The sequence below is a fragment of the Nyctibius grandis genome, chromosome 8 (genome assembly GCF_013368605.1).
Source record: "Nyctibius grandis isolate bNycGra1 chromosome 8, bNycGra1.pri, whole genome shotgun sequence".
In the NCBI taxonomy this organism is placed as follows: domain Eukaryota; kingdom Metazoa; phylum Chordata; class Aves; order Nyctibiiformes; family Nyctibiidae; genus Nyctibius; species Nyctibius grandis.
In genome coordinates this window covers 19,176,050-19,191,652 of record NC_090665.1, presented here as the reverse complement: position 1 = coordinate 19,191,652, position 15,603 = coordinate 19,176,050, and the positions used below count along the sequence as shown (strand labels likewise).

The window sequence follows — 15,603 nt, the reverse complement described above, 5'->3', positions numbered from 1 at the left end:
CACAAAAGCTACCACATATACAAGAAAAACACTGAGAAACCTTCTTTCCTCTTTTTTTGGCCATGTGGGTGTATAGTCAAAATCTGAAGCATGAAAAAATTAACATCCTTCCATTTTTCCATCTAATCATTAAAACCATTTTTTAAACAGCTGCTGCTTCTATAGCATTTCTGTTCCAGTCAGTTAACTGATACTGAAATCATAGCCTGGGACACAATTCTTCTCTCTATCTAGCCTTAGCATCCCTTGATTTGCTGGCCATAAAGGGATCCTGCACAAAGGTCCGACTGCCTCTCTCCCTTTGAAAACAGTATGCAAGGATGAAATCACACAAGCTTACGAGGTTCTTCTAATCCCAGTGCCTAGGTGTGGTAAAACTGGACTTTGCCCTGCAAGGTGCCATGATCCTTTGACAAAGGATATTGAAACTCCAGCTTTCCAAGGCGAAGATGAGGAATTCTGCTTCCTTGCTCCTTTAACTTTTCCTAATTAATCTTTCTTCAGGGACTAATTCTGAAGAACAATGTGTGGAAAAAAGGAAAATATACTGACAGCAGATTAGTCTAACAGGGCTGCTGAGGACAGCTGCCATTTTTTCCTACTAGTTGTATTGTAGTCCCCATGTTTAGCTACTGGGCAGAAGTACAACAAAAACACCACTATGGCCAAAAGAAAACGCAATGTAACTTTCTGCCCTTCTGCAGAGGCCAATAGTAATCTCTCCAGTACTTTTTTTTTTCCTGCTACCCTAATTAACAGCATCAATAAAGACAATTTCATTATGTGAAAGGTGAGAGACTCAGCAAATCATTCCAGCTATTTGCCTGCTCACTGGAAAATGCTTCCATTGCTCTTCAGTTATTGCTGATATATTCTAATTTAAAAAAGCCCCAGAACAGTGTGACCTGGTTGTTTGACTCTGCATTGGTTGCTGCAAGGTGCTAAGGTCTTCCTATGCTGAACTCCACATCCTCAGACCCAAACATAAGCCAAAATTTGATATTCAGCTTTGTTAGGAAGCACTTAGCTCCTTAAGAATGAGACCTTTACCTATGATTGCCTCAGGGTACAGAGACATGTCCACCATGGTCAATGATTTCCTGGTTGGTATCAGAGTCAGCCACACGATACCACGCTCTTCCATGTATTATTTGCAGAGCCCTGTGTTAAAGGGGGAAGCAGGCATTCTCACCTACTAAAGTCTAAATGTCATAGTCAGCCTTTGTAAGAGTAGCTATAATTGGACTAACTAGTACTTTTGCACTCTAGAGTGAATTCTTTTCCTTGTACAGAAAATACTCAGATACCTGGTCACAGCTGTTGTAACTTCATCATCACTGTTTTGCACCAAAACCCAGAAGAGTTGATTCAGGACTACAGGAAGAAAATTCATAATTACATGGATCTTCTCGATCCTCAGCAAATTCTGTAACGGATGTAAGAAACAAAACGAGAGATTTCCAATGTAAGCAATGAAAGTTGATTACTTGCTTTCCTGCTTCAGCAGGTAAAATACAGTGCACAGCCACTGGTGTAATAGCAGTAGGAAAACAGGACAATTAAGTAGGGGACTGTTTCCCCGTGGAGTTTGTTTTAAATATGACCATCAACACAACTGTAGGTATTGCCCAAATTTCAGAATTCCAATATTTTGCTCTACCCTGACTTAAGGAGGAAAAAAAAAAAAAAAAAAAAAAAAAGAGAAACCAAAACCAATTTTCATATTTCACTAAGGATACGTACTTAAGAGCAATAAAAGACCTTAATTACTATTTTCAAGACATGCATTTCCTAACATTTTTAGGAAAACTCATTCTTTTTATGCAGAGATCTGATAAACTGAACTCATGGCTAAAATACTTAATGTTAAAAGCACAGTGGTAAAAAGTAGCATTAACACTCTAACCTGACTGGACTGACATTATATTATCTTCTCTGATCAAGGAGGATATTGAGTTTTAATTTAAAAAAAAAACTCCTTTGAATTCCTCCTAGTTTTTCATTTCAGTCATTTCCAAATCATTCCAGAATTTCTTCAGAGGTATCAGTGATTTATAAACAAAAGCAAAATACTCTGGGGAAAATTACCCATTCCCTGGTTATATTGCATAGCTGATCCCTTGTCGCATACAACATTGTCTCCATTTTCTAATAAAATTACTGAAATCTTTTTAAAAGGTAAACTACAAACAGCAAATAAAGAACAGTGCAATTCTGGTAGTTTAGGTAACTGATGTTCTGTCTAGAAAGCTGTGAAGCTTTTACAGATTCCTAAACTTTGTCCAACGTGTTCAATGGCTTCCCAAAAATTAACAGTTAAGGACTTCATTCCGTAGAGGTATAACCTCTAAATAACACTGATGGTTTGATTTTTGAAAACATCCCTTAATCATTTCTTTAAATCAAGACAGTATTTAAAAACAAAGTAATCCCTTTCAGGTGTACCTGCATCTATCAACAAAAGTAGCAGCCACCTTTAGGCACTTGCCCAGAGAACTGCCATGATTTATTGGAACTTACTGTTTGCTTATTAAAGCAAAAATCTCTTCGCAGGCAGCTTTATAAAATCTGATTAAGGTACACTCAAACAGGAAAACATTAACAACAAAGGAAAGGAGGAAACAACTTACATGATGGTAACATCTAAACCCCAGAACACCTAGGTTTTACAGACTGCTAAAAGGAAAAATAATAAATAGAAGTCATATGTACGACGTTTTAGAGCTAGTACTGTGGAACAGCGTCACAGCTACCCTTCAGCCTTCCTGCCCACCTTCCTGTTAAAGTTCAGTAAGCAGGTTGCAAAGCGAGAACTCTGAATTTCACCATTCACGAACAGGTACAGAATCATGGCCCTACGTTTACCTGCTGCTCTTGTAATTTGCTTGTTATACTCCTCCTTTCTCACAGCTTTTGACCTCTACTGAATACAGTCACATTTAATGCAGTTCTTGCTAATTCATTTCATCTCTGCAGAAAGGGTATGTTCTTTCTGTTTCCAGAACTTGACAGGCAACAAGCACCCTTGATTTATACATGCAAAATACCCTTATCAGCCCTTTGGAGAGCATCCAGGTTTTTAGAGTGAAAGTACGAAGAGCCAAGTAGGAGGTAAGTGTACAATGTATCTAAGGCAAGAGAGGACTAGCAGGAACACTGCAGCTCTGAAGGCTACAGCTCCTATTCCCAGACGTTCCTAGAGCAACGTTACACCATCCTTTAAGAGGATTTGAGGCTTGGCATAGGCTGGATTATCAAAGTTGATGGGGCAGATGCAGCTGTGCTCTAAATGAGAAGGGATGGGAGACAGCTCTGTGACCAGTAATGCATCTGTCACACCAAGTAAGTCTAACCGGAGCTGTCATGGACCCACTGCCTCCTGGTAAGTCTGTGCCATGTTTAGAATTGTGCAGTGACAGATCAGTTGGGAGAAAGCCCTAAATACAATTTTATAGCACAGTTCGTGCTGCAGGTTACTTTACCTTACAAGAGTTTATAAAGTTTGAGGTAGGAGGCTGGGATAGATCCTTTTCCCTTTCTTGGCACTGATGGAAAAAGTTATTCAGGTATGGATCCTAAAATGATAAACATTCACGTTAATGTATATTATAGAAAGGGTCAGAATTCAGTTCCATAAATTGGCTACAGCAATCACCTGTGATACCGAAGAACACACTTGGTCCCTACCATCTTAGACATAAGACACAGGAAGACAGAACAACTTATTTAGCCCAACCCATTGGCCAGCACGGCTTGCTATGTACAACTTATTGCTAGGTGCTCTGACCACTCTTTTTTCAGTGTTGTGACCAACTAATTTTTTCCTCACAGTCTCAGGGATTTCAATGGCCAGATTGTTTTTTTTTTCCTGGTGCTCACCATTTATTTTTGTCCTGTTTAAACTGATATTCCATGATTTTTCTGTTAGTATAATCTTAAATAATTTATATTTTTCCTTAAAGTGTGTATTCCATCATTGTCATCTTGCCCTTCTACACTCAAATAACCTTTATAGGTTAGAGAAACAAATTCATGAAAGATTTAAAAATATCTTTCAGACATTCCTTGACACATTTTGTTTGTAAGAACGTAACAGAGCTAAGAGGAAATTCGGCTTACCTGAGTATTTACTGTCGATACAACAAAAGTAGAGACTTTGAAAAGTGGTTTCCCACTATCTACCCATTTTATATCACAGCTGATCTGCTGTTAAAACACAAACAACAACAAAAAAAAACGTTTTCCCACTTATTTCCTACTTATTCAAGTCTGGATCAAATTTTCACTGCATAGTTTTGCACACGTGCGTGCATGAACTGTGCTGGCTAGTGTGCTTTCCCAACTGTGGAATAATTGCAATACAAATCCACTTTTCAGCACAAGCCCGCGAATCTTATCATTCAAGGGACGAGACTGCTGCCCCACCCCGTCCTCATGACAATAGCAAAACAAACACAAGGCGGCAGAAATAATCCAAACTGGACGGGATCAGTGGGAAAGTATGATATCACACTGCAAAACTGGAGAGTGAATCATGACCGTGGATCAGCTAGAGAATGAATGTCATATGGCCCGAGTTTGTGAAAAGAGTTCTTTTTGACCACTCTTATTCACGTTTTGGAGAAGTTAGGTATAATATTGTAGAATACACAGTTATAAAAATACATTTTCTCCATATACACCTGTGAACCAGCAACATACGACTCTCAGCCCAGCGGTACATATATTAGTTTATATACTCAATGATATGCACATGAATATTCTAAAACAGATACCCTATTTACTGTTTACATTTCCAGGTAAGTGCAAATGCAAATCTGATCTCACATAAAACGTCTGCAAATAAATGCTCTGTACCATTTGAATAATATGAAAGTCTGAATTAATACCTTTCCACTAGTTGGTTCTTGAAGGCTCAGGTAATTGGGAGGCAGACTGCTTGCCACTGGTACGTTGTGTTCTTGGGAAGCTAACTGGGCATCTTTCAACAAAGGAAGCCATGCGTATCCCACTGTGCACAAGAACAAATCAATATGACTCTTTGGAAAAATAAGCTTCTCAAGTTCAAAGGAAGACAATAATATCCAGTCAGAAATTCCACAATCCTTATTTGAATGTACATAACTTATATTTATAATTGAAAGTAATTCTACTACAGGTACCTGGTGTTTCCAGAGCCTCTTTCTTTTTGGCATTAGCTTTTGCATTTATGTCACAGGTGACATGATAAAATGAAAACAGAATGTGGTGTTTCTTATGGAGTTGAGTGGGAAGTTCAATTTTCACCTGAAATGTAAAATGTTACACCTCACTTTAGTTTAAAAATCGATTAAACCAGGCATCAGAGATGGTCTAAATGAGTGACATCTCTCTCTACACAGAGGTCTAAGTACAGCCTGCCTTTATTGGCTAATGTTTGTCTGCATGGGTAACAGATGCTCTCTTAAGGAAACTGTTTAGGATGATCATCCAACACTTTTACTTAAAACAGGTTTTTTCCTCTCTGTCTTGTGGATGAATATTTGCATTTATGATGAAAAAGTGTAAGATGAAAGAGGACAGAACTAAAGAGTGATGGACCCTGCCTAGAAGTGATCACCTGCACTCCAGTAACGATAAATAGCCATCACCTTCCTCATATTTTCAGGATGACCAAACCAAATACTAAAATGACATCTCTGCTACTGCTTCATCGTCATTTCACAGCAAAGACCAAGTAATAAAGGCTGATACGAAAATAAGCTTCTGTTTATGATTTCTGCTCAGTCTTAAATCCTGTATCATGTCATCCATGAGTCCCTACAGATTGGGTTTGAGGTATTATTAACCTATTGGAATAAAAATACAAAGTAATAAAAACATGTTACCATAGGAACTAATGAAAAAGACCCCTTGACCTTGTGAGCTATGATAAAGTTTATCCAAGCTAATCCTGTGCTTAAAGTAAGGTTTAGAAATTGTTCATAAATGCTTCTAGTGTTATATCAGCTTATGGGTAAGAATCTAATACCATAAACATAGATATGAAATGGGCATTCAGACGTGGAGATTAAGACAACTTTCCTGATAACATACTACATTCTTTTGAAGACTGCACTTGCTGTACTAGGAACATTTAGGACAGGTGCATATCTCTTCCAGCCAAATCAGCTACTAAGATCTGAATTCAGCTCTTTGTTCAAGTTGAAAGTAATCTGCCCAAACCAGATGGCTCACTAGCATCACAGGAAGAACATTTTCAGATGTGTTAAAACCCAAAACTCTGCTTGCAAAGGAGTAGCAGGGGCTTCAAGATCTCTGAAGATGTAATGCTTTAAGTTCCACCTCAGTTCCTAAACATGAATCTTAAAATTGATACTTCCCATGTAGTTGTACGTTATCTGCTCGTGTTGCCCCTGCCATTTTATCAAAGTAAATTTTAACTGAAAAAAGAAGTTTTTCCAAGATCAAGCCAACACTTTGGAAAATGCTGGCTACATACTAATGCTGTTTGCCAGACTTATCACTACACATAAAGCAGTAGTGGAAAATCCAGAACAGACACGTGACATTCACAGGCCATCAAACACACTAGTCACTGAAAGGGTGAAATTCAGTTCACCTGCAGAAAGCCCAGGGAATCAATACTTGGTGAAACGTAAAGATGCATGTGCGACTAACATTTGGCAAAGGCCAGTGCATGAACTCTATTCTACAGCTGTATCCTCAAAAGCACCAGCTAAATAACTTGCCGCAGACACTACACATCACTGTACATTCTGTTCAGCCCACTGGATCAACAGAAATGCCCCAATGCAGATCTTGTATCTCAGAGAGGGATTTGTTCTGACATTTGGCTCCACCCTTCATCATAATGTTTACTGTTTCCATTAAATTCAGAGATGCAGCTGGACCCTTAATGTAATCCAGACATGCATTTTAGAGAGCTAGACTGTTTCTAATTAATTGTACAGCATCTTAACTGTACTCAGAACAACTTACAAAAGGAAGGATTCACTGAAATTGACTTAAGAAAAAAAAACAAAACGTGAGACTGTACTTAAAGCTACATAACACAGGCCCACATCCAGATACTCAAGCAATTGCAACAGAAGTATGCTGTACGTATTTCTGTCTCACTGGCAAACGTGGGCTTGGCAGACATTTAATGAAAGAAAAAGCAGACTGACCTCATCATAGAAATCCGGGTTCTGGGAATGATGTAGCACAGCGGTGTAGGCTGCTGTTGTAAATAATGGTCCACCTGGCTTCCCATAAATACACTGATAAGAGTAACATGCTTTAATTACATTGTGAAATTCTGCTGATGATAGTAGTCTTGGTATATCTAATATGCATGTACATTGAAAACAATATCATGAAAGATTGATAATTGCTTTGATCAAATATTAAAAGAAATATTTTAAGTGCTCAAACCTGCAATTTTTTATACACACTTCCAGTAAAAGTCCATTGATTCTGTGAAAATTACCCAACACTCTACTATGCAATGCAGACTCCTTAGACTTCTTCCTTGCTGTTATCAATTTCAGAGTTTTCTGCAAAAAGCTTTACAAAAGCTATTTTGCTTTTATGCAGTTCAATACACAATACAATGCCTTTACAGACTTTTCAATGTTACAAACGCTACAGCAGTTATTCTCCTTGCTGGCAGAGTCCACTCTGGAGGCCCTTGATTATTGAGTGATGGTAACTTTATTTATTGGTGGGGAAACTACAGTACAACAATAAGAACTAAGTCTCAGGTTCTTCTAATTTTGCACCTCACTCTTCTCAAGCAAGTGTCCTGAGCTCAGTGAGACATGTAGGGTAAACAGTAAATTTTAGAACAAGCAAGTTGCACTGTAAAAAAAATGGTTAAGTTTTCTAATATTCTCTTCTTTCCCCTCCACTGCCAGCACTGCAAAATGGGACTGTGAGCTGGAATCACTATGACCAGCTGGGATCAAACAGTGCAAATGTAGAAAGATGCATGACAACATTCACTCTTTAATTGTTCCGGGTTAGTATAGCCCTGATTCCTGGGTTTTGTAAGTAACATCCTCAGAAACATTGTTCTCTGAATATACTCTCCTTGTGGCTCACCTTCAGTGGCTTCGCTCCTTCTTCATCAGAGCTTTTAAATTGAATGCACACTGTTATGTTCCGTGCCTGAAAAGACAGGACATATTAAAGCTTAGATCGGAAATGGGGTTAAAAATGCCTTCAAATCACAGTGATATCACTAGAAACAATATATCCAAGAACCAGCAAAATGCAAGCCAGGCCTCAAATTGACTGTAGAAGCAGATTATAAAGTGACCAGCACTTACCTGTGTCTTATCCTTGATTAACTTTCAATCACCATGAAAATGCAAGTAGTACTCAAGTTTCATTTAAGAACTACAAATATTATCCAGCTTAATTTTATCTGCACACATCATTTCATTAAAATATGAAATGATTCTCTTCTGAGAATTATGAAATAGCTATTACCACATCATCTCTCTTTGAATCACTGACACAACTTAAAATTAATCCACAGATTCATTTCATTAAAATTGTACCAATGTTTTATGATTGCAAAAAATTGAAAAAGATAAAAAGCCAAGTCAGGGACTCACATCACCATTTTCCCTCCCTTTATGATGAGTACTCCTTCATTTCATTGAGAGCTCATGCAGTACACCACTACCCAATGTTGGCCTGAATTGTAACATACCATACCTTGCTGAAGTATTTTTGACTATCATACTTGAGGTGTTTTGGATATATGTATATTTGGTTCTTGTATACCCTGTAAGGTCGAGAATATTTTGTTGATTCCTGTACAAACTCCTCAACTTCCACTGTAGGTTGATGCTCCTTTATGTCATTAAAAGGCTTGATTGGAATAAAAGACGAAGTTACACAGTCTTCAAAAGAACAGAAAAGAAAACCATCACATATTATGTTTGTTTTTACAGTCTTACTACTAAGAATAAGTAATATGGAGATGGAACAAGTAAAATCCTGCCTTAACTTGCAAAGAATAAGTAATGCTGAGATGCAACAGGTCAAATCCTGCCTTATATCGCATCCATGTTACCTCAGAACAATTACAATATATTATCCTTAAATAGTTTATCTCACTTGAGTTAAACAGCACAGCACTGAAAACCTCTTTTGACACGTTCAGTATTTGATTGCAATTAATGGTGTAAGAGCACTACTGGTTTACGGACAGTTTCAACAGAGTATACTGAAGTGGTGCTGTTTCTAATTAATTTTACAGCTCAATATCTCATCTAAGTTTTTCTATTATCTAATAACATAGTAAACGAAATGAGGAAACAAGTAGTGCAGAACTAGATTAAATATATGATGCAATTGGGATAATTGAAATCAGATCAAGAAACAGAAGATGAAAATAAGCACTCTGTCACCCAGACAGGGAGAGATTAAAAACGGATAGAGTGTACTGTCTGCCTGTGCCATTAAATCAGTGAGACATTTAACTTCAGCATGGAGAACTCAAGGGCTGTTTACACAAAAGCAGCTTAGAAGGGTCACCAACTTAGGGATGTCCCGAGCTATTTTTGGGAAGAGCAATCTGAAGGTCCTGCCTACAAATTCATTCCTCAAACCCCAGAATAACCCACAGGAAAAGCCTACCAATTTGTGGTGAGGAAGCTGAAAGAAGCTCGTGGTCCCTCATATACACTAGGCCCAATTTTACTTCCTTCTAGACTAGCACAAGAGGAAATTGCCAGTTTTGGGATAGTGCAGGTCCTCTGCAGCCCTAGCAGGCAGAGGAGAACAGGCTCTATACCAGCGATTGTTTCTCTTTGCTTTCTTCAAATAGACACTGACCACTTTCTTCCCAGCCTGCTGCCCACCAAAATATGAATGTGTCCTTTTGACTTGTACACCCAGCCAACAGACATAGCTCCTGAATTAAGCTGGAAAGATCCATATATGAGAACTTTCGTCTTTCCCAATCAAAATTAGCAGCATTAAAAGGGAACAGCTAAATTAAATCACTTGCATTTGTCAGCCAGAAGCAACCACTGCCTGCTGTAGAGAAGCCTTGAGGTTTATTCTCCCCAGCAATAGCTTCCTGTAGATGATCACACAAATTCCTCTGTTTGTCAGTGAAGATACTCAGGGTCACATACAAACTTTTGAAGGTTTGCTCTTCTGCTACGAACACTCCCAGTACTTGGGAGACTCTGCTCACTGCTCTTGGCCTACAAAGTTAAGACGAGCAGCTTTCTCTTTGAGCAAATCTCAGGCAGGCCATCTTAAAATATGAGGATGTGTTATGCCTTACCATTTGGCCAGCTGCCCCTCAGACTTGATTTATAAGCATTCTGATTGTATCCATTTTTGAACATTATTAACCTTGTTTTTCATTAGAGAAATCCAGGGTCCAACCCAAGGATCAGAATGCAGTGCTAAGGCCTCTCTGCAGAAGCCTTTCTGTGCCCTCCACATGCTGCACTTCCAGCAGCCCATAGAAAATCCACAGGGAAATAGAAATAGTGTTGAACTGAACACAAAAAGGGGACTAAGGAATAAATGAAGTTTTTAAATACCAATAGCTGAGATAGGAGAGCAGCGACAGCCTGCAGAGTGTGCGAAGAGGCAGTAGTAACAGGAAGAAGCCAGCTGGAAAACGAAGGCTCCTGCAGTCAGCGGTGAAGGTCTGGTCTCTCCGTGCCTCATTGCCATGGCACAGACATGCACACAGACGCAACAGCCCAGTTTGTTACCAGCCACATGGCTCTCGGCTACAGGTTGCTCTCTGTGACTGCCCTCCACAAGAATGGAGCCTCACAGTCTGGGATTTTAATGGGTATTTTAGAGGGGGAAAGCAGGGGATGTAGCAGCTACAGTACCTGCTGCCCCATTGCCCCAAGCTTACAGCGCAAAGAACAACAAGCAGGGGCCATGCAGCACAGGTGGGAGCTGCAGGAAGCTTTTGGTCTCTTGCCCTTTGCTAGAGCTATGCGAGTTTGGCTTCCCCCCAGGCAGCAGAAAAGGCGGTTTTGTTTCAGGTTAAACACTGTCAGACAACATCCCCTGATACACCGCTGGCTCCAGCTCTTGTTGTAGCTACAGTAGATAAAGTCCTATGAAAACGAAGATCTACTTCTGCTGTCTAACGCGAAGTGATGCTCATGTGAAGCAGGGTAGTGTCGGTCCCTAGAGACACAATTGCACTGGCAAATTCTTGACAAGATCTTTGGCCAACTTCCTTTTCAGTGGCTTTTCTTGGCAATGAAGATTTTAGCACTAGCCTAGCATGACTTATTTTGGGTGGGAAGGAGGTGTTATAACAGAACTGGTTACTGCTATTACAAAGCTTCCTTCAGAGCTGGCTGAAGTCAATAACAGTTTTCACAGAGATTTTAATGAATCCTACAGCATGGAAGATTTCTGGTACAGTTTAAAAATTATTTTACAGCCTTATTCAGAGTAAGATAAATTTTCCCCATACCAAAGAAACGTTTAAGCCGTTACTCCTTAGAGTCAGGGAATTTTCACTGACTTTCCACAGGAACTGGGCGCCTTACTAGCACATACCCTTTAAAGCCACACTTTCACTTGGCCACAGTGCACACCAAGTCAGGTAACAGTACAAGACCCAAGCTGCTTTGGGCCATTTTGCCTAATCTGAGCTATCATTTTCTTTTTATTTCAAAAATAAAAATTGCTTTTGAAATGTTAGTGAAACTATTTTTTTTATCTAATATCATACAAAGATGGTATAAAGATCTGTGATGACAAACTTCAAAGGAATTCAATGGTCCTGAGCTTTTTGCAACAGTAGGTCACAGAAATGTGGCCCTCAAAACAGAAAATTTAAAAAGAGATAAACGGATCCAGCTAGAAGCATCTATCTTAGCAGCTGCTGCACAGATGCCAGAGTGGCCTCTGAATGAAGTCCTTCATCTAGCCTGCATTCTTGGAACCTGCTGCATGTCCCATACGTGCTAACTCACAGAGGATTTGAGCATCAGAGCCCATCAACAGTGCAAGGCTATTAACCTCAAGCTACAGAAGTCCGCTCAGCTCTTTGGCCTAATCCCTTAGAGACCAAAAAGTGGTCCTTGGACTTTCATCACACATGCTGGATTCAGCATTTGTGTTCCGTATTGCTAGGGTGTATCTGGCCAGGTACAGGATGAAACAAAGAATGGTGTAATTAAATGAAAACAAATCAAGAACACTCCCCTGCGTACATTTTTCTGTACAACAACGGACACTTCTATCAGAACTGTCTCAAGGCACCAATTATGGCTGGAAAGCCTATGACAATGTCCTATTTAATTATAATAATAATTATAAAGTGGAATCATACTTGGATGTTCCAAAGGAACACAATCAACTGCAATCTCCAAACAGCCAGGTATAGTCTGTATTTTGCTAATCTTCTCTGCTCTGCAATGAAAAAAATGTAAACATTTTAGAAAATTAGAACAAGGGAGATGAGACCCATCATAGGAATTAATCTAAAATGAAAAACAGAACCTGATTTAAGATATAAATACATATTAAGCACATTTAATATACACCTGTTGGCTATTAAACTCAAATCAAATGCAACAGCAGGAAAGAAACGTGGTATGTTTTGTTTTGGTTGGGTTTTTTTTGTTCTTTTCTTGGCCTCATTCCTGCCTTCTCTTTGCAAGCAATATTACAGCATTTTTTGTGGAATACTGAGAAACTGATGAACCAAACCTTATGAGAATTAACTTACCCACTTTTTCTTTCTAAAATCTGAATCAAATGTTCTCTAAAAGGAATTCAATGACCACTGAAATGAGAGGAGTCCACAGCATCATGGCTTCTGCAAGTGCCACGTTGAAGAGGGACTAAGACTTATTCCTCGTGCCCAAGCAATTTGAGAAGTGCTAAAACTGTGACACTAAATTCCTTTTATCTAGGAAATGTTTTAGATAGATAAGGCCAGCAGTGGTGACTTCAACAAAAGTCGTGAGAATTTCAGTAGTTTCCTGACCAGTAACAGTAAGATGGCACAAGAGATTAAGGGCCTCATCCCACCCCTGTAGTTGACATTCAATCTTTCTGTGATCTGATTTTACACAAATGAACCAGGAGTTAATTAGATTAATTCATTCCTAGACACATTTAGCATAGAAGGGACAGGAAGAAATTCGTGGTTCAATTCTCATGTCATTTATCCAGTACAAACAAAGACTCTGCTCTAGAATTAACCTGATTTACACCTGTGTGGAAGACCATCCAGCCAAACCGTTATTTACTAATTTACACACTGTCAGACATTTGGAGAAGTTTTCTCCTTCCAATGTCCACTCTGCAGTTTGTCATGGAGACTCAAACAAACAAAAGCAAGGAGTGGGGAAACCATTAAAGCATGCTTTTTCATTTTTTCTCTCTCCTTTTTTTCCCCTGAGATAATATTGTCTCATTGGTTACTTCACCTGCACCTCCCCTGATGGTAGCTAATTTAAGGAATCACTATCTTTAGGTTATAATAACATTTATTAATGTGCCAAATGACATTTCAGTTTTCCTGGAAAGTCCAACATAAAGCACTCTTTGGCAGGTAATAGGCTAATGTGAAAAACACTAATTTAATATGGCCACTCTGGCACACTGTGTTAAATGAAGAAAAAAAGCTGTGAAAATTATTCTGCACATCTTTATAAAGCTTTTATACCTTCTCAAACCAAATTAAAAACTGTTCCTTACCTTCTGTATTCTGCTATTAGTTTAATCAAATCTTCCATGGAAATCTTATTACTTTCTTGCCTGAATAAAGGTGAGAATCGGGAGTCTCTGTCAACATTTCCGTGATTATCTTTAAACACCGGTCTATAAAGAAAGAAAAATGGCATGTTTATAAACACTCACTCATATATATATCTGAACATTTGAAATTGTCATGTAATCTTTTAACAAGGTTATGATACGAATACACAAACTCAAGGGCTCCCTGCAGAGCTTCACACAAGAAAGCTCTTCCGAGCTGCGTGTTTGCAGGAGCACAGACAATTCCATGTGCAGTCCCAGTCCTGCAAAGACTTAAGACCTCATTTAATCTCACAGGATGCAGACAGTCCCCACTGACCTCAGGTGCAGTGTGACTGCTCACAGTTCAGAGTTGCTGGGCTTTAATGCTAGAAGAGATCACCATCAAGTTCAGCATCCACCATTTTTTCTCCCTGTTCTGTAGCTAAGTCTCACTTGAGAAAGCTGGAAGTGTACAGCACCTCACCGGCACCCGCTCTCCACCCCCACCCACCCCTCCATCGTCCTGGCTGCAAGGCTGCCTGCTCCAGCCTCTTGGCAAGGTCTTGGGGCAGCCCCAGGGAGGCCACCCCCGGCTGAGAGCCACTATCCCTGAGCCTGATGGGACTTCACCATCTTGCTCACACATCAAGGACATGACTCCTCACTTCAACAAAGAGATTGACTCCTTTCAAGGAAGCATTTTGAAGAATTCATTACAGCAATAGGTATTTTCATCCAAGAGGTTATTATCCAATGAAAATAATGATAATTTTAAGTAAGAGAAATCACGGCAAGATGTCAAATCCCAACCACTACATCTCATCACATAAAGAAACATATGCTCTTGCAGAACCAGGTTAGAAACCTCTAGTGAATCCTCCTATGCATTAAGTCTGTTCTGTGTCCTCCAGGAGCATGACACTAACTCACTGAGGCTTAGCTTTACTTCAGAAAACAAGTTTGTGGAGCATCAACTAAATTTTTGGTGAACTAGCTACGAAGTGCCAAATGAAATGGAAAAAAAGGATATCTGTCTATAACTGGGAACAATAAGTATCAGCTGTTATGCACACAGGAAAACATTCCCAGATATTTCCATTCCTGCTCATTGACACTTGCAGGATTTAATTAAGACATTCCAGTGCCCTTTGTATATCCCCAAGGGTCACACACGCTGGCTGGACTGGATAAGGTAACAGCTATCCAAATTAATGAACCTTGGATTCAACTGTAGTATGAAAAAACATTGCTTAAAAAAGTAAAATTTTCTTGACACTAAGTGCTGTTCTGTGAATCATTTGGCCAGTCTTGCTTCCTTAATTTACTTCTCTGTTCTGCTGCCAGTGAGAATAAGAATTGATGCCAGCACAAATTGTTGCCAGATGCAAAACAATGGAGTAAACCTTTGGAAGAGGATCCCAAGGATAAGTATAAATGCACCGTGTCTTAACTTAATTAACTGAGAAAAGCACTACTATTTCATTTTTTTGTAACTGTAGAGAATAATCAGCTCTCCTCTATCAGATTTTTGCCTCCAGTAGTTAGAGGGAATAAGGTCCACACCAACAGGCCATGTCAAAAATCTTAAGTTATTAGGGAGAAACCAGACCTAATTTCTGGCAGCCACCACTTACTTTACAAATCCTATTAAACTACTGTCAGAAAAAAAAGAAAGAAAAAAAAATTTAATAATTATTACAGTATTGGTGACACTATGATATTTCTTGGACTCAGCACTGCTTCCTTCTCCAGACCAACAGAGAGGACTAAAACATTCAGTGAGTGATTTCGGCCGTGCCACTGGGCTCTGCAATGTGATGCTCAGCAAACCCAGGCCCTGCTGGAGCTTATTAACTAATT

The 15,603-nt window shown here is 39.2% G+C and overlaps 1 protein-coding gene across 2 annotated transcripts in view; it reads right to left on the bottom strand.

The window, feature by feature from the left end:
• The window catches only part of DOCK10 (dedicator of cytokinesis 10), a 163,806-nt gene that overhangs the window by 43,251 nt on the left and 104,952 nt on the right, over positions 1-15,603 (bottom strand). For both annotated transcript variants that reach the window (XM_068407080.1, XM_068407079.1), the window contains exons 15-24: positions 13,702-13,824; positions 12,326-12,405; positions 8,707-8,894; positions 8,086-8,151; positions 7,170-7,262; positions 5,163-5,286; positions 4,890-5,011; positions 4,120-4,206; positions 3,483-3,575; positions 1,308-1,426 (exon numbers count right to left, since the gene is read on the bottom strand). In XM_068407080.1, coding sequence (XP_068263181.1) covers positions 1,308-1,426; positions 3,483-3,575; positions 4,120-4,206; positions 4,890-5,011; positions 5,163-5,286; positions 7,170-7,262; positions 8,086-8,151; positions 8,707-8,894; positions 12,326-12,405; positions 13,702-13,824 — 1,095 coding nt within the window. The remainder of the gene's footprint in view (positions 1-1,307; positions 1,427-3,482; positions 3,576-4,119; positions 4,207-4,889; positions 5,012-5,162; positions 5,287-7,169; positions 7,263-8,085; positions 8,152-8,706; positions 8,895-12,325; positions 12,406-13,701; positions 13,825-15,603) is intronic.